We start from the raw sequence: 13,611 nt of genomic DNA, 5'->3' as shown, positions 1-13,611 counted from the left end.
TAACGTAAACGGCATATGATATCGTCTGCAGCGTTATCTTGGGGTTTCCGACGCATTGCTCAAGGCCCAGAGAGCGACTGTATGCCCCGCTCCAATGTGACGGACCCGACCTAAGTGCAATACTTTGGCGAGGCGATGGCGGGTGGTGTTTTTACGGGTAACCACGGTGTATGGGACGCAAAAGGACAGGCGTTAAGTGAATATTACCATTCGTGGTTGGGATACGGACCCAAGTTGGACCGGCTGAGCTTTACTGTTTCGTGCTTCTCTTGTTTGCTAGGCTTTTTGTGAAGGCGATGCCTTTCAACTGAATACATACCTTACCTTATGCTTGTATCAATTTCTATAGTCGCACATGCCTTACTAAACAGTCAACCTACAATTACTGACAACCCATGCATAACCCTTCAATGTCAACAAGATTGATCAATAAATAGATAGGTATATCCGAGCTAACTAGCTAAACAATTCAAGTTCGACCCCATCCATGACCGTATCAAAACCGATGGATAATTCAAATCCCATCATCATATAGGTCGGTATAAAAAAGCCCCTTTCAAATAAGAAAATGATCCCCATTTCAACCCGAAACTCCCATACATACAAACATAATCATATTCATGATAAAACAAAACCACCTAATTACCCCACCTCCCAAAGCTCATGGAATGCCGAAACAGGAAGATTCATTCATTTAACAGAAGATCGTGATTAGTCTACCGCGTCCGGGTAGATGATTGCATCCGGAGCTTGAAGGGGTCAGGAGCGGGGATGCCGGCTCTCCGCTTGGATTGGGGTTTGGGACGGGAGAGGGTGTATCTATAGTTGGGAGGTTTGGTTAGGATTTTTTTTTTGGCCGTGTAGGGAAGGATTTGTGGGGATGGGGGACGTACTTGGCGAATGCCCTAGACAGAGCCTTCTTGCAGCTGACCTTCTGGCTGCCGATGAAGGAGTCGACGGTGACGGCGATGGCGCGGTCGATGTCTTGTGCAGAGCAGTATTCAGAGAGACGCATCTTGCAGAAGGATTCGGCGATACGCATGATGGCTTCGAGGTGACGGACCTGTCGGGGGGGGATTGTTAGTTTATATGTATCGAGGAGGAAGAAAAGAGGGAGGGAGGCATACGGTGATGGGGTAAGCGCCCGTGGCTAGAGATTCACGTCTCATATCGGCGAATAGACGAGCGACCTTGTCCTGGTCGATCTGGTAGAGCTTCGGGTGGCAGCGCTCGCGGGCATAAAGGATGTATTTGCGGAGGAGTTCCTGGGGGATTTCGCCTTCTTTTTCTTCTTCGCGTCTGTGCTTCTCGGCATCCCGGGTGGCGAGTTCCTCGTCAGTCAAGGGAAGGCGCTGCTTGGTCTTCTTGTCGATGCGGTAGCCTTCCTCATCAATAGCCTGGCCGTCCGTGTTGATTAGGTTGCCATCTTGGTCACGGAGAGGACGAGCGGGGTTGGCGCGGTGGTGGGATTCGATGACGAAGTTGGCAAGACGTTCATCCTCGCTTGGGTCGACGAGATCGCGGACGACGCAGAGAATATCAAAACGGGACAGGATAGGTTCTGTAAGCTGGACGTTCTCGGAGAAGGGCGCGCTGCTGTTGTACCGACCACCAATGGGGTTGGCGGCGGCGACGACAGCACAGCGAGCCTGGAGGGTGGTCACGATACCAGCCTTGGAGATGGAGATAGTCTGTTGTTCCATGGCTTCGTGAATAGAGGTACGGTCCTGGTCGTTCATCTTGTCGAATTCATCGATCAAACAGGTACCGCGGTCTGCTAGCACGAGAGCTCCTCCTTCGAGGGTCCATTCGCTAGTGAGAGGGTCACGACGGACGCTGGCCGTCAAACCGACGGCACTGGCACCCTGACCAGTTGCGAAGACGGCTCTGTGGGCGGTCTTTTCGGTGTACTTGAGGAACTGGGACTTGGCCGTACCGGGGTCACCCAAGAGGAGGACGTTGATATCGCCACGAATGGACATCCTGCCTTGGGCTTCTTTGCTGACACCACCGAAGAGGGAGAGAGCGACGGCGGTCTTGACGTCCAGATGGCCATAGATACTGGGAGCAATGGAGTGAACAATCTTGTCGACGATCTCGGGATCCCTAGACAGGGCACGGATCTCACGTTCATCTTCTTCCGTCAAGTGGAAACCAGCCAGCTGGTCGTGGGACTTGACGACATGGTTGGCCTCGATGATCGTGGCAAACACAGGGAAGCCGTTCTTGTTGTTGAGCTGTGCGTCATAGCTGTTGCGGTAGATACCAGTCACTTCGATCTCGTCGCCTGGCTTGGCCGAGTCGATGAGATCGGCAAGAAGGACGACCTCTCGCTGGCGGGGGAGTCGACCGGCGGGGACGGAGCCGGGAGATTCTTGAAGGGTCAATTTCTGGTAGTTTCGGTAAACAGTCTTCTCGGAGTTCACACTGAACGGTCCCTTGGACTGGCAGTTCTGGCAGTAAGAGATCTTCACTTCCGCACTGGCTTCCTGCTGGAAGGGGCCAAGCGTGATGTTACACTTTCCGCAAACGAACATGACATACTTCAGTTGGGGGAAGACACCGGTACGGCGAGTGACGACACCGCTGACGCGGATGAGGCAGTTGAGGTGGGATTGGCGCAGTTGGCGGAGGGTATAAGAGACAGGAAGATCGGTAATCCGGACATGGATTTCGTTGTGAATGTCGTGATATTGGGGGTAGTGGAAGAGTGTGACATCAAGGGCGACCTGGTCAAAGACCTTCAGAACCTCAGTGGGCTCGTTGGCAAGGAAGTATGCAAGAGCCGCTTTGGTTTCAAGCAGATGGGCGTATGAGACTTCAAGGGATGCCGAGTTCACTTCACCAAGGGTCTTAATCTTGTTTCCGTAGACCGACGCACCGGCGGGGTCAGTGTACTCTGTCAAGAAAGACTTGAACTCTCGGTAGATAGAACGAAGGACTTGGGGCTGCAAAACCCAGTCAGTGAGGTTAGCCGCCTTGACATCAGTCAACTCCTCCAGGGAGAGCTCTTCCAAGGCATCGTCGCCCATCTCGACATCTTCCCGGTCTTCATCGTAGTGGTGTCTCCGGCGACGGGGTTGACGAGTGAGATCTAGGTCGCCATCTTCATCATCTTGCAGGAAAGCCGCAGGCATGCGACGACGACGTTCGAGTTCTCGATCTCTCTTGTTCATGCGGGCTTCGAGCTGGCGTCGGGTAGCCATGTCGAGTTCTTCATGGTCGCCGTCGTCATCGATGTATTCTCCTCTGTATTGGTCTTCTGCTGTGCTCCGGTAATCTTTCTCGAAGTTGTCACCGAAAAGATCGATTCCGTCCTCATCCTCAGCCATCTCGTCGATGTCATCAATGTCGCCGAGGAGCTCTGCTTCCTCATCCCGCTCATTGTCATCGTCGTCGAAGGGAAGCATGGGAGGGGAAGAAGGGGGGGCTATAATAGTCAGTACCAGGAGCGGACGACCCATGATGTCTCAAGGCGACCATGACTTACGGCTCGAAGGGGGAACGACCGATGAGGTCTCATCATCGGGCTCTCTGGATCTCTTCCGGCGACCTAGGTTCCCTAGGCCCCGGTTGGCAGCAGAATTGCTGGGACGGAGTGGTGAACTGAAGAAGCATAATTAGAACCAGGACCGTTTGGTGGTGTTGCAGATAGCATTGACGATGGGCCCGGATACATACCTCATTGTGTATGGTGTTTGGTCTGGGAAGTGGGGAGTTGAAGGGGCAGACTGGAAGAAGGCACAGAGGGAGCAGTGCGGGCGTCTTTTTTCTTTCCGTTGGGCAAAGCAAAGGGAGGAAAGATCCTGGACTTGGCGCCGTTGCTGCGCGGCCCCGAACGCGTCGCACCGCGACTCCGACGCGTCCGTTTTCAATTAAACCCCAATTCGGAAACCGGGTCCGCTCCTCAGCCCCCCAAGCTCAGTCAAAGACGGTGGATGAGCTCAAAAATGGAGTCCTCCATACGTCATAGCCTCGTAGGAGGATTGTTCGCTCTGGAGCTAGACTCGTTTCCCCTGAGACTTGCATCGCTTTGTCGTTACCCGTGGGGTTGTTCTCCAGAACTGCCATGGGAGAGCGCAAATTCAGGCACCATGAGCATGCTAGATCAAGACTAATGTACACACACTGAATGAGAAGATAAGAATAACCTCATACCCCCCCAATCAATCATACCTTTCATAACTCTCTTGCAGTTCGCCACCAAAATTCCCATCAAGGTACATTGTAGATTCATTACCAACCAGAGTAATGCAAACAAAACAAACATGTAGTCTCGCGCGCGTTACGGACTGTGCTCAGCCCATGACACATCAACTCTCAATCGCCCCAATCTTTTCTTCAAACAATCCTAAATCCATCTGAAATCGCTTCTTCTTCAGGTGATATATTTCCGACAAGCATGGCGAATTCCGAGTCGGGCGATGGCCAATCCCCAATCGCTACACATGTAATGAGAGCTGGGGGACGCCGCGAGAGCTTCAGCTCTCAGAACTCGCAAACCGCGAAAGAGTGAGTACCTATCTACCCATAATGGGGTACTTGGTGCATTAATATCGCACATCCTGAACCTTGGAGGTCTAATACAGTCTTACAGGTTCATCGAATCTCAAATCCGACTGGAAGCTGATGCGCGTGAAGTGCTTCCATATGTGAGCTCATCCCCTCCATACCGACGTGAGACGGGCGAACGACGTACTGACCTTTATGCAAGTCATTTGACACCTGCACACAAGCTCTAGGTCCCCTTCGTCAATCACTTTTCTCCTGCCTCACCTGCAACCCTCCTCCGACCACCTCTGATGGACCTTACACCCCCGCAGCCGTATGCTACTCCTGCTCTATCTCTTGCCACGGCGAACATGAGCTCGTCGAATTATTTAACAAGCGAAGCTTTGTCTGTGACTGTGGAACGACCCGCCTGCCTGCCTCTTCCCCATGCAATCTGCGGAACGACCCTAAGACCGGCGCGAAGGGCGTGCACTCGGATGAGGCACACCCAGGAAACACGTACAACCATAATTTCCACAACAAATTCTGCGGATGCGGAGAGGATTATAATTCGGACCTGGAACGTGGTACAATGTTCCAGTGTCTGGGTCTGGGGACCGTAGAGACGGGTGGTTGCGGGGAAGACTGGTGGCATCCGGAATGTCTGATCGGACTGCCGCGCGACTGGTACAAAAATGCGAAGAAGGATGGAGCTGTTGGAGGAGAAGAAACAGCAGCAGCAGATGAAGACGAGGAGGAAGGGGATACGCCTCTCCCTCCTGGGTTCCCCGCAGAAGAAGACTTCAACATCTTCCTCTGCTACAAGTGCGTTGACTCAAATCCCTGGGTAAAGCGTTACGCAGGGACAACGGGATTCCTACCTCCTGTCTACAAAGAGGGTGGACTCGCCAAATCTTCCGAGGAGCATAAACCTGCTCCGGAACAACCAAGCCAGACCACAGCAGAGCAGCCCAGCAACCCCAAGAAACGCCCAGCCGAAGACACCGAGGAAGAAAGCGAACCAGCGTCAAAGCGACAGAAGGACGCTGAGACTAAACCCGAGAACAACGACGACACCAAAAACCCTCCTGAACCCAAACCCACCACCCAGGATAGCGAAACCACCACCGAACCCAAACACGCCCTCCTTCCCAAAACCATCCCCACCTCCACCTTCTCCCTCTTCCTGAAAGACGACTTCCGCGACCACTTCTGCCGCTGCCGCGATTGTTACCCCAATCTTGCCGCGCACCCACAACTCCGCGAAGACGAAGAAACCTACGAGCCCCCCATGTCCGAAGATAGCGATGGCCCCAACGGCGGAGGCAGCACCGGCACCGGCAGTCTCTTAGACCGCGGCGAGGCAGCTCTCAGCAACATCGACCGTGTCCGCGCCATTGAAGGCGCCATGGTGTACAACCATCTCCGCGACAAAGTGAAGGAATTCCTGACACCGTTCGCGGAGACCGGTCAGGCTGTTAGCGCGGAAGATATCAAGGCGTATTTTGAGAAGTTGCGAGGTGATGATAAGTCTATTCGGGAGGCGGCTTCTGCTGTCTCGGGGAAGAAAGACGGAGATGGGGAGGGTGAAGGGGATGGCAATCGCAAGGAACAGAGTGGTATGTACAATTGATTTTGAGAGATGTTTAATCTGTTGTTGGGTTATGGTTGCTGACTGGATGGCATCTATCTAGGATATTGATTCTAATGCGCCATTTTTGGTGGGACCTGGTTGTATATGGCTGGGCATACTGGATGAATGATGACAGGATAATAGGTGACTTCTGGGATGGGTTCATGGACATGGTTTGGGAAGGGCGTCGATATGTGTCATTTGCATTTAACTTAAGATTATCTGACGGACCCTGAGGATTCGAGGATTAAACTGATTAGATACCGTGCCACAGATGTAATTCTAGTATGACCCGTTGGATGCATGCTGGCTAGCCCGGAAGATGCATGAATAGCTAGTTATGTGCATGAAGAGATGACAATGCAAGAAAGCTGAAACTCCAGTTCCGAATGCACAACTGAGATCCCGAATCCAATACTGTCCAAGTTGAAACGCCTTGAAAAACAGATACCCAAGGGCAACTCTCCCATCACTCTTTCAGACGCTTAGTTGCTCTTCCCAACAGACTATCATCTGGCAGTCCGCTCCGCTTCGTACCAGGTAAGCTACCAGAGCGAATGTCATGGTCATCCTGCGTCACACGGCGATGGGGATATTTGCCCTCGAATCCCTCAAAGCAATTAGCTGATATGGGGCCTCCGTTCTTGAAGTACGGATGCTCGAGGGCTTCTTGGGCGGTGATTCTCTTAGTGGGGTCGTACTCAAGCAGGCGTGACAGTAGATCGAAGCCATCTGCACCTGGTGTGCCGGCACTCGAATTGGCGGAGTATCCGTTGTTCTTCAGACAGTTCTGATACCAGACTTCCAAATTTGACGATCTGTTAAAGTGTCCCGGAGCTCGTGACATTGCCAGCGACTGGAGCTGTGAATACTCGGGCATAGACACTAGGCCCGGCCAGATCTCCTTGGATGGCAGTCCCATGATCTCGATGATTTTCATCATTTGGTTTCGCTGAAATGGCACCGTCTTCTTGCTGTCCATCTTGGCCTCCTCGCCCTTGAAAATGGGTCGGAGAGAAAGTAGCTCTGCAAAAATGCAACCGACGGCCCACAAGTCAACAGCTGGTGTGTAGTGTCGGCTACCCATCAAAAGCTCAGGTGCACGGTACCAGATGGTGACGACGACCTTGTCTCCAGAGAAAAGGGAATTGAGAGGTTTGTAGAACAGTCGGGCAAGTCCCAGATCACCGATGCGGATAGCACCGCTCGAAGTTACCAAGATGTTTGCTGGTTTGAGGTCCCGATGTAGTACCCAGTTGGTATGGAGGTAGAGCAAGCCATTGAGCAGCTGGAACAAGATCGACCTGACCATAAGGGCGGGAATCGCATGTCTCTGCGGTTGGGTGTGATGGTGAATGATCTGCAGGAGATCATGCTCAGTGTACTCAAAGACCATGAAGATACACTTGTCCTCCAAGATGATCTCTGCCAGCCCCACTACATTGGGATGGTCAAGTTCTGAGCACAAGGCCATTTCCCGGATGGCCGATTGCGAGAGACCAGTATACTGAACGATTTCACCTTCTTTATCCGGCTTGAACCTACAACACGTGAGTCATCCGAGGTCCATGCGTCAATGGGATGATGCTCACTTTTTAATTGCGAATTCCCCTTTCTGGCCATTTTTGCCTAGGGCCTTATAGACACGGCCATAGGTACCGCTGCTGATAAATCCCACGATGTGGTACCTATCGCTCACACGTACTTTGCTGGTGTAACCAGTGCCGGGAGGCTTTCTCGTATCTAGGCTCTCTTGATATAGGAGATGTGTCAGCATTGAGACCATGCGCTTGTCCACAACTAACGTAAGAATTCAACGGCCAATCAAATTCCACGCGCAAGGATCAAGGGGGAACAAGCCCGAGAAGCCAAAAGGGGTAGGGGACAAGACGAGCCAAAGAAGGAGACGAGAGGGTGAAGCCCCTATAACCAGCCGAAAGCGGCGGGAGTTGTCTGGAGAGGGAAAGCCATTACCACGTGGATAAAACCCGCCGAGAGAATTATAGAACGGGAAACTCTTCCCAAACATCATGAGAACAGACAGGCAGAACAGCTGTTAGACGCCCGGGAGAGAGAAAGGAACGGAGAGAAAGAGAGATAGAGACTGTTCGAGGGCATTTAATGGTATATTAAGGAAAGATCGGACAATAGCAAGGTTCAACCAAAGTACATGGTGACGGGTCAGGTTCAAGAGAGAAGCGAAGTGGCAACACGGGCTCGAGAGGGTGCTCGTAGGAAGCAAGAGAAGTAGTCAAGAGTCAAGAGTCAGAGTAACAGTAACCGGTATTACCATCAACAGCAGCCTGCAGGCTCTTCTTCAGGGACAGACTTTGGCTGACGGTGGCCGCAGCTGGCCTGGAAGTCGCACTTAACGGGCCGGAAGAGGAAGGCGGGTTTGTCAGACTCATGGACGAGGTGGAGGCGACCGGTTAGTGGTTAGTGGTTAGTAGTAGTACTTTTAGTCGATCGATCTGGGGCAAAAGAGAGAGAGACGGGGGGAGGGGATGGGGGGTCCGTGGAAACTGCAAAGCTGCGATGGTGACGTGAACCATGCGCGGAGACACTGATCTCCACCACTAGGTATGGGGAGAGCCTAGAAAGTACAACCTGCAGGAGGAGCCTGAAGGGCCAGTGATCGCGACGGACAAACAAGCGCCGATGAGAGGAGCAACGGAGAGGAATCATTTTGGGGAAAGTGAGGCTGCTTCGGGGGCTGGCTGACTCAGCTGTCTGTCTCACTCAACAACATGTTTGTTTGCTTGATGATACCTCGATACATCGTCGTACTACCTACTATCCCATTACTACGACTATTAGATACTACTCCCTTCTGCAGGGTTTCACAATTAATCTGTCAAGGGTTTAATTGCGTACTTTTGTCCCCAAGTCGCACCCCATCCTCATTTTCCAATTCCATCCGATCTTCAGCTCTTATCGGCCCCCTCCCCTGATTCCCCGATAACGCGGAGTTTCCTTGTCCCGATACAAACGCCCATCCCGCAACGTCATCAGAACACTACTCCGTGGCTGGCTCGATTCCCTCCAGATGGTTGCAATGCCCGGGTGGCAGCAGATTTGACCCCGTCCACTAAGTGAGATCTCTGTTGATTGGAGAATCCTCTTCCCAGAACGCAACATCTTGACTGCGCCATGGCTTCCCCTGAGCCGATCCGATCAAGGGTCACGCCATACTTGATCTATCTAGTGTTTATCACGACTTTAGGACCACTCCAATTCGGTTATCATTTGGTGCGCATTAATCTTTCACTGCTGTAACCTAAGAATCCCGCACGTACTGACCCTGAGCTTCGACAGGCCGAACTTAATGCACCCCAGGCTGTGATTACTTGTGAACGGAAGAGCATCCATTCCTCCACCAAAGCACCCTCTCTACCACAATGCATCCCAATGAACGCGTCGCAATTTGGCTTAGTGTCTTCTATCTACACTCTCGGTGGTCTTTTGGGAGCCCTGCTGGCAGGGCCAGTTGCCACCAAGCATGGCCGTCTATTCGCTTTACGAACGACAACCGTCTTTTTCATCCTCGGGCCTGTGGCTGAGACATTCGCATCCAACATACCCCTCCTGAGTCTGGGTCGGCTGCTGGCTGGCATTGGCGCGGGTGCTGCGATTGTCGTCGGTCCAATCTACATTTCGGAGATCGCCCCGCCCAGCGCCAGAGGTTTCTTCGGCGCCTTCACACAGGTCATGACCAACGTCGGTATCCTATTGACCCAGTCACTAGGGTACTTCCTGAGCAAAGGAAGTATGTGGCGGATTATTCTCGCCGTTGCCGGTTTCATTGGAGCTTTACAGCTCCTTGGCCTCACCCTAGTGCCAGAAAGCCCCACTTGGCTTGCCGAGCATCAAAAGGGGAGTCTGGCCAGAGAGGTTCTACAACGGATACGCGGAAAAGATGCCGACATTGAAGAGGAAATCGAAGGATGGCCAGCTTCAGCAGGTCCCTCAGATGGTTCCGGGGAAGAGCAATCCCTGCTCACGCCACCGTCAGGCAACATACCACCCAAACAGCCCCCCGTCACGATCCTACGTGCCGTCACTGACCCCTCCTACCGTCCAGCCATCATTGCCGTCGTCGGGGTCATGGTGGCACAACAGTTCACCGGTATCAACAGTATCATCATGTATAGCGTTTCCCTGTTACAGAGCATCCTTCCCACCACCGCAGCCCTCCTCACAGTAGCCATCTCCGCCATCAACCTAATCATCACCCTCGCCTGCTCCCCACTTCCCGACAAAATCGGCCGACGATCCTGCCTCCTTCTCAGCATCAGCGGCATGGGGTTCAACTCCATGCTCCTAGCTCTAGGCATATACTTCAACCAGAAGGTCCTCTCCGCGATCGCAGTGCTACTCTTTGTAGCCTGCTTCGCCGTCGGCCTTGGCCCAGTCCCCTTCATCTTAGCCTCGGAGCTCGTCGGCCCTGAAGCCGTCGGCGCAACGCAAAGTTGGGCCCTAGCAGTTAACTGGATCGCAACCTTCGTGGTAGCGCAATTCTTCCCCATGCTGAACGATGCCCTAGGCGGCCGAGGCAAGATCTATTGGGTGTTTGCCGTTATGGCCTGCATTCTAGGCGGATTTATCTACTGGCGCGTTCCAGAAACTAAGGGGAAAGCCACTGCCGATGAGGTCTGGGGGAGAGACGATCGTCGAAGACGCGACTGAATATAATGTTCGTAGGTGAACTTGGTTTTCGGTGCGTAATGTTTGTGCACTGCTTATCTTAACATATGGTATAGTGAGATGTGCGCACTAGCTTTTCTAAGATATGGTGTTTTATTGGGACTTTTTTTTTTCCGGGGGTTTCATTTGTGTCATTCTTACTTGAGCAGATTGAGAAACAGCATACTTTTAGGTTACTCGGTGTATGGCTTTGATGGATGGATCTACTGTGATCGTGCCCAAGCCAGTTTTAATACCCAAATCAACGAGAATTACTCGTCGCCAACGAGTGTGAACTGGGCCTTGGCGACGAGCAATCTTTTTTTTTCTTTTCTTTTTTCTATGTAAGACCGACCTCAAGCCCCCCCCAAAACAATATTGATGTTGCATGCAACTCAACACAATGAACAAACATAACGAACTCCCCGCTGTAGGCCTGCTTTTGTAATCCAAAAAGCTCCCGCATGCTAACTGAACCATCAATCATAACCTCATTATCTCATGCCCCATTTTTCATATCCCGACGTTATATAAGTAGGCTTCAACATATGCACCGCACCGCGTTAGTTCCACGCAAGACCCTCTCAGTAGTGGCTCTCTGACAGGATTGGCTGGGCGTGTTCCAGTACCGGGGTAGAACTGGTAGAATTCTTCACCATCAGGCGATCTCTGGCCACTTCTGGGTCCCAGTCGGTTTCTGGCTTTTGGCATTCAACACCAGCCTGCTTTAGCCATTTATCCCAGGCAGATGTTTTAGGAGCCAAGTCCTCACCCTTCCAGACCCATTCGACCTTCCTGGTCTCACGAATAGCTTCCCACAAAGCTCTAGTGTAGCTGCTCGTCACTTTTTGTTCCGTTTGCTTTACAATAAATCGGCTCATGTCCCATGTGTCTTGGGGTTCGGTCAGCAGAGCTAGGGCCCAGTACAGGATATTGAGGATGATGTACGCGGCACCGACGGCGATTTGCATCGTCCACCCGCAGTTACTGAATAGGATGATCGACGCCATGAGTAGGACTGTACTGCAGGCCAGGAGCACCTGGTGGGCTCGACCCTGGAATACATAACGGCAGCTCTCTGCTCCACCGTACAGCTCTCTTGTTATCTCCTCGGCACATTTGACCACCACGAACGCTCCATGACGCGTCTTCATGACAATATCTCCGTCAAGTACTTGGGTTTTCGTGGGCCTGGTTGCTAGTCTCGGATACCACTGCGCAGAAAGACAGGCAGAACTGGTGGACAGAGACATGGCTGCAAGGCCGACGAGAGCCACGCCGTCATGGATCATACCAGCCCAGATGAAGAGTCCGATGGTCATTAGGATCGAGATCAAGGTCACCAGGTTCAATGGACACAGCGTCCGTAACGGGATGGTTACTGTATTTTTGCTGTCCGGCCTTCCTTCTCTCTCAACATCCGCCTTCTTCTTGCCGTATGTGATTTCGTAGGAACGAAACTCGAATTCCTCGAGCTCCTCGAGCTTATGGATGACGTTGGCAAAGAAATTAAGTTCCGTGAAGCGCGTGCCGGAGTAGACGCCGATGATGTTGACTTCTTTGACGGACGGGAGTCGCGTGGGCCGATCGGTATCTATGAGCGATTCGGGGGCTGGTAGGATACGCGGAAATCCGGCAAAAGTAGATGCTGTAATGGCTTGCTTATGCTTTTCGATGGATGACCCTCCGATAACGGCTAAAAGAGAGACGATATCGAACCGCCAGCTCTGCGCATCGGAATCAAGCGTTGTCGGGAACCAGCCCATCTCGCCTTGACGCGGAGTTGTTGTTCGCTAACGGGTATAGAAATGCTAGAATTATAATAATATCAAAGAGTAAAAGTAGAGTAGACTGTAAATTCTTACAGCAAGTTGCTAGGGTATTTGTAGGTCGTGGGGGTGTAAGTCCGGGCCATGAGCGGATGGGGGCGAGGAGCCTTATAATAATAATCTGTGGAGGAACCCAGGTAAGCACTACAATTTCCCGCGAACTGAAATCCAGCCTCGTCCAATCAATTGGGCGATGCAGATGCCAGCCACCTTTATGATAGGTGGTGTTCAGCGCAGCTCCATCTGCATCCCGAAGCGCTGCATTAGCGGTCAAACTAATCGTGGCCTCGACTCTGCTAGCACATCTTAACAATATCAAGCTTGAAGATCTCGATAGACTCGTGGACAGTATAGACAAGCAGGTAGAAGCCTCTGGCCCTAAACGTGTCAGCGGATTGTCAAAGAACGCCGCAGTTGCTTAGCATCGTGTATGGTGATAGTTGGGGGAAGAGGGGTTTTCGGTACTGCAGCGTGTGCGGGTGTCCCGAGTGATCGCTGAACACCTAATCGCAGGGTTTCAAAAGATCTGATGGGTTCGTCGTCTAGTGGTGAACCAGAACCAATTATAGAACTGCATGCTGCACCTTAATCCAAGGTAGGTAAGCAAACAAACAAGGGCCTGTAATATATTCCTAGGTAGATTCGCTGGCCGCTCTTGATTTGATGGCTTGACGTGCATCGCTCTCCGACTCGGGGTCTTGTCGCCGTTCTTGCGCTTTTCCTTCCCTTTTTTGAAAGATGAACTGTCGAGTGAGGCAATCGGGAGAGTGATTCCCCAAGGGTGTGCGTACAAAGTCAGAACCAGATGCGAGTCAATGATAGACTTTGGGAAACATGACCCTTGCCGGCGACCCCACCTTCACAGCAAGTGACCCGTGTCTGCGTATGTCACCATCAAGTAGAATCACGCTTCTCCGAGCCTTCGAACTCCAGGACGCGATCGGGAAGTAGAATAATATCGTCAAGGTCAAGGAT

At 52.1% G+C, this 13,611-nt stretch overlaps 5 protein-coding genes across 5 annotated transcripts; 1 reads left to right on the top strand and 4 right to left on the bottom strand.

Moving 5' to 3' along the window:
* Positions 1 to 365: 365 nt before the first annotated feature.
* On the bottom strand, positions 366 to 3,764 carry BO94DRAFT_85192 (MCM DNA helicase complex subunit MCM2). Its single transcript, XM_025617707.1, has 5 exons — positions 3,682 to 3,764; positions 3,491 to 3,606; positions 1,128 to 3,430; positions 894 to 1,063; positions 366 to 819 (listed from the first exon to the last, which is right to left on the bottom strand). The coding sequence occupies exons 1-5, from the start codon at positions 3,684 to 3,686 to the stop codon at positions 717 to 719; spliced, it is 2,697 nt and encodes an 898-aa protein (XP_025467103.1). The 5' UTR covers positions 3,687 to 3,764; the 3' UTR covers positions 366 to 716.
* A 2,220-nt stretch (positions 3,765 to 5,984) lies between these two features.
* Positions 5,985 to 7,901, bottom strand: ssn3 (cyclin-dependent serine/threonine protein kinase SSN3; the record flags this gene model as incomplete). Its single annotated transcript, XM_025613906.1, has 4 exons — positions 5,985 to 6,023; positions 6,705 to 6,876; positions 6,922 to 7,665; positions 7,717 to 7,901. 4 exons carry the CDS (start codon positions 7,899 to 7,901, stop codon positions 5,985 to 5,987), a joined length of 1,140 nt encoding a protein of 379 aa, XP_025467102.1.
* Positions 7,902 to 8,868: 967 nt separating this feature from the next.
* On the top strand, positions 8,869 to 11,130 carry BO94DRAFT_85092 (putative MFS glucose transporter). The gene is made up of 3 exons (XM_025617706.1): positions 8,869 to 9,373; positions 9,440 to 10,825; positions 10,885 to 11,130. The coding sequence occupies exons 1-2, from the start codon at positions 9,275 to 9,277 to the stop codon at positions 10,808 to 10,810; spliced, it is 1,470 nt and encodes a 489-aa protein (XP_025467101.1). The 5' UTR covers positions 8,869 to 9,274; the 3' UTR covers positions 10,811 to 10,825; positions 10,885 to 11,130.
* Positions 10,904 to 11,424, bottom strand: BO94DRAFT_84882 (uncharacterized protein). Its single transcript, XM_025617705.1, has one exon. It carries the CDS (start codon positions 11,285 to 11,287, stop codon positions 10,997 to 10,999), a length of 291 nt encoding a protein of 96 aa, XP_025467100.1. The 5' UTR covers positions 11,288 to 11,424; the 3' UTR covers positions 10,904 to 10,996.
* On the bottom strand, positions 11,392 to 12,573 carry BO94DRAFT_556971 (uncharacterized protein; the record flags this gene model as incomplete). The annotated part of the gene is made up of 2 exons (XM_025613905.1): positions 11,392 to 11,418; positions 11,485 to 12,573. The coding sequence occupies 2 exons, from the start codon at positions 12,571 to 12,573 to the stop codon at positions 11,392 to 11,394; spliced, it is 1,116 nt and encodes a 371-aa protein (XP_025467099.1).
* Between the last annotated feature and the right edge of the window lie 1,038 nt (positions 12,574 to 13,611).

The sequence above is a fragment of the Aspergillus sclerotioniger genome (genome assembly GCF_003184525.1).
Source record: "Aspergillus sclerotioniger CBS 115572 chromosome Unknown BO94scaffold_15, whole genome shotgun sequence".
NCBI classification, from domain to species: Eukaryota; Fungi; Ascomycota; class Eurotiomycetes; order Eurotiales; family Aspergillaceae; genus Aspergillus; species Aspergillus sclerotioniger.
This window is presented reverse-complemented; position numbering and strand designations above follow the sequence as displayed.

Coding starts and splice junctions, on each gene's coding strand:
- BO94DRAFT_85192 (XM_025617707.1), bottom strand. Junction 3,431..3,490: donor GGTCGTTCCCCCTTCGAGCC/GTAAGTCATGGT, acceptor TGACTATTATAG/CCCCCCCTTCTTCCCCTCCC. Junction 1,064..1,127: donor CGGGCGCTTACCCCATCACC/GTATGCCTCCCT, acceptor CCCCCCCGACAG/GTCCGTCACCTCGAAGCCAT.
- BO94DRAFT_85092 (XM_025617706.1), top strand. CDS start 9,275: ATGGCTTCCCCTGAGCCGATCCGATCAAGGGTCACGCCATACTTGATC. Junction 9,374..9,439: donor TCCAATTCGGTTATCATTTG/GTGCGCATTAAT, acceptor GAGCTTCGACAG/GCCGAACTTAATGCACCCCA.
- BO94DRAFT_84882 (XM_025617705.1), bottom strand. CDS start 11,287: ATGGTTCAGTTAGCATGCGGGAGCTTTTTGGATTACAAAAGCAGGCCT.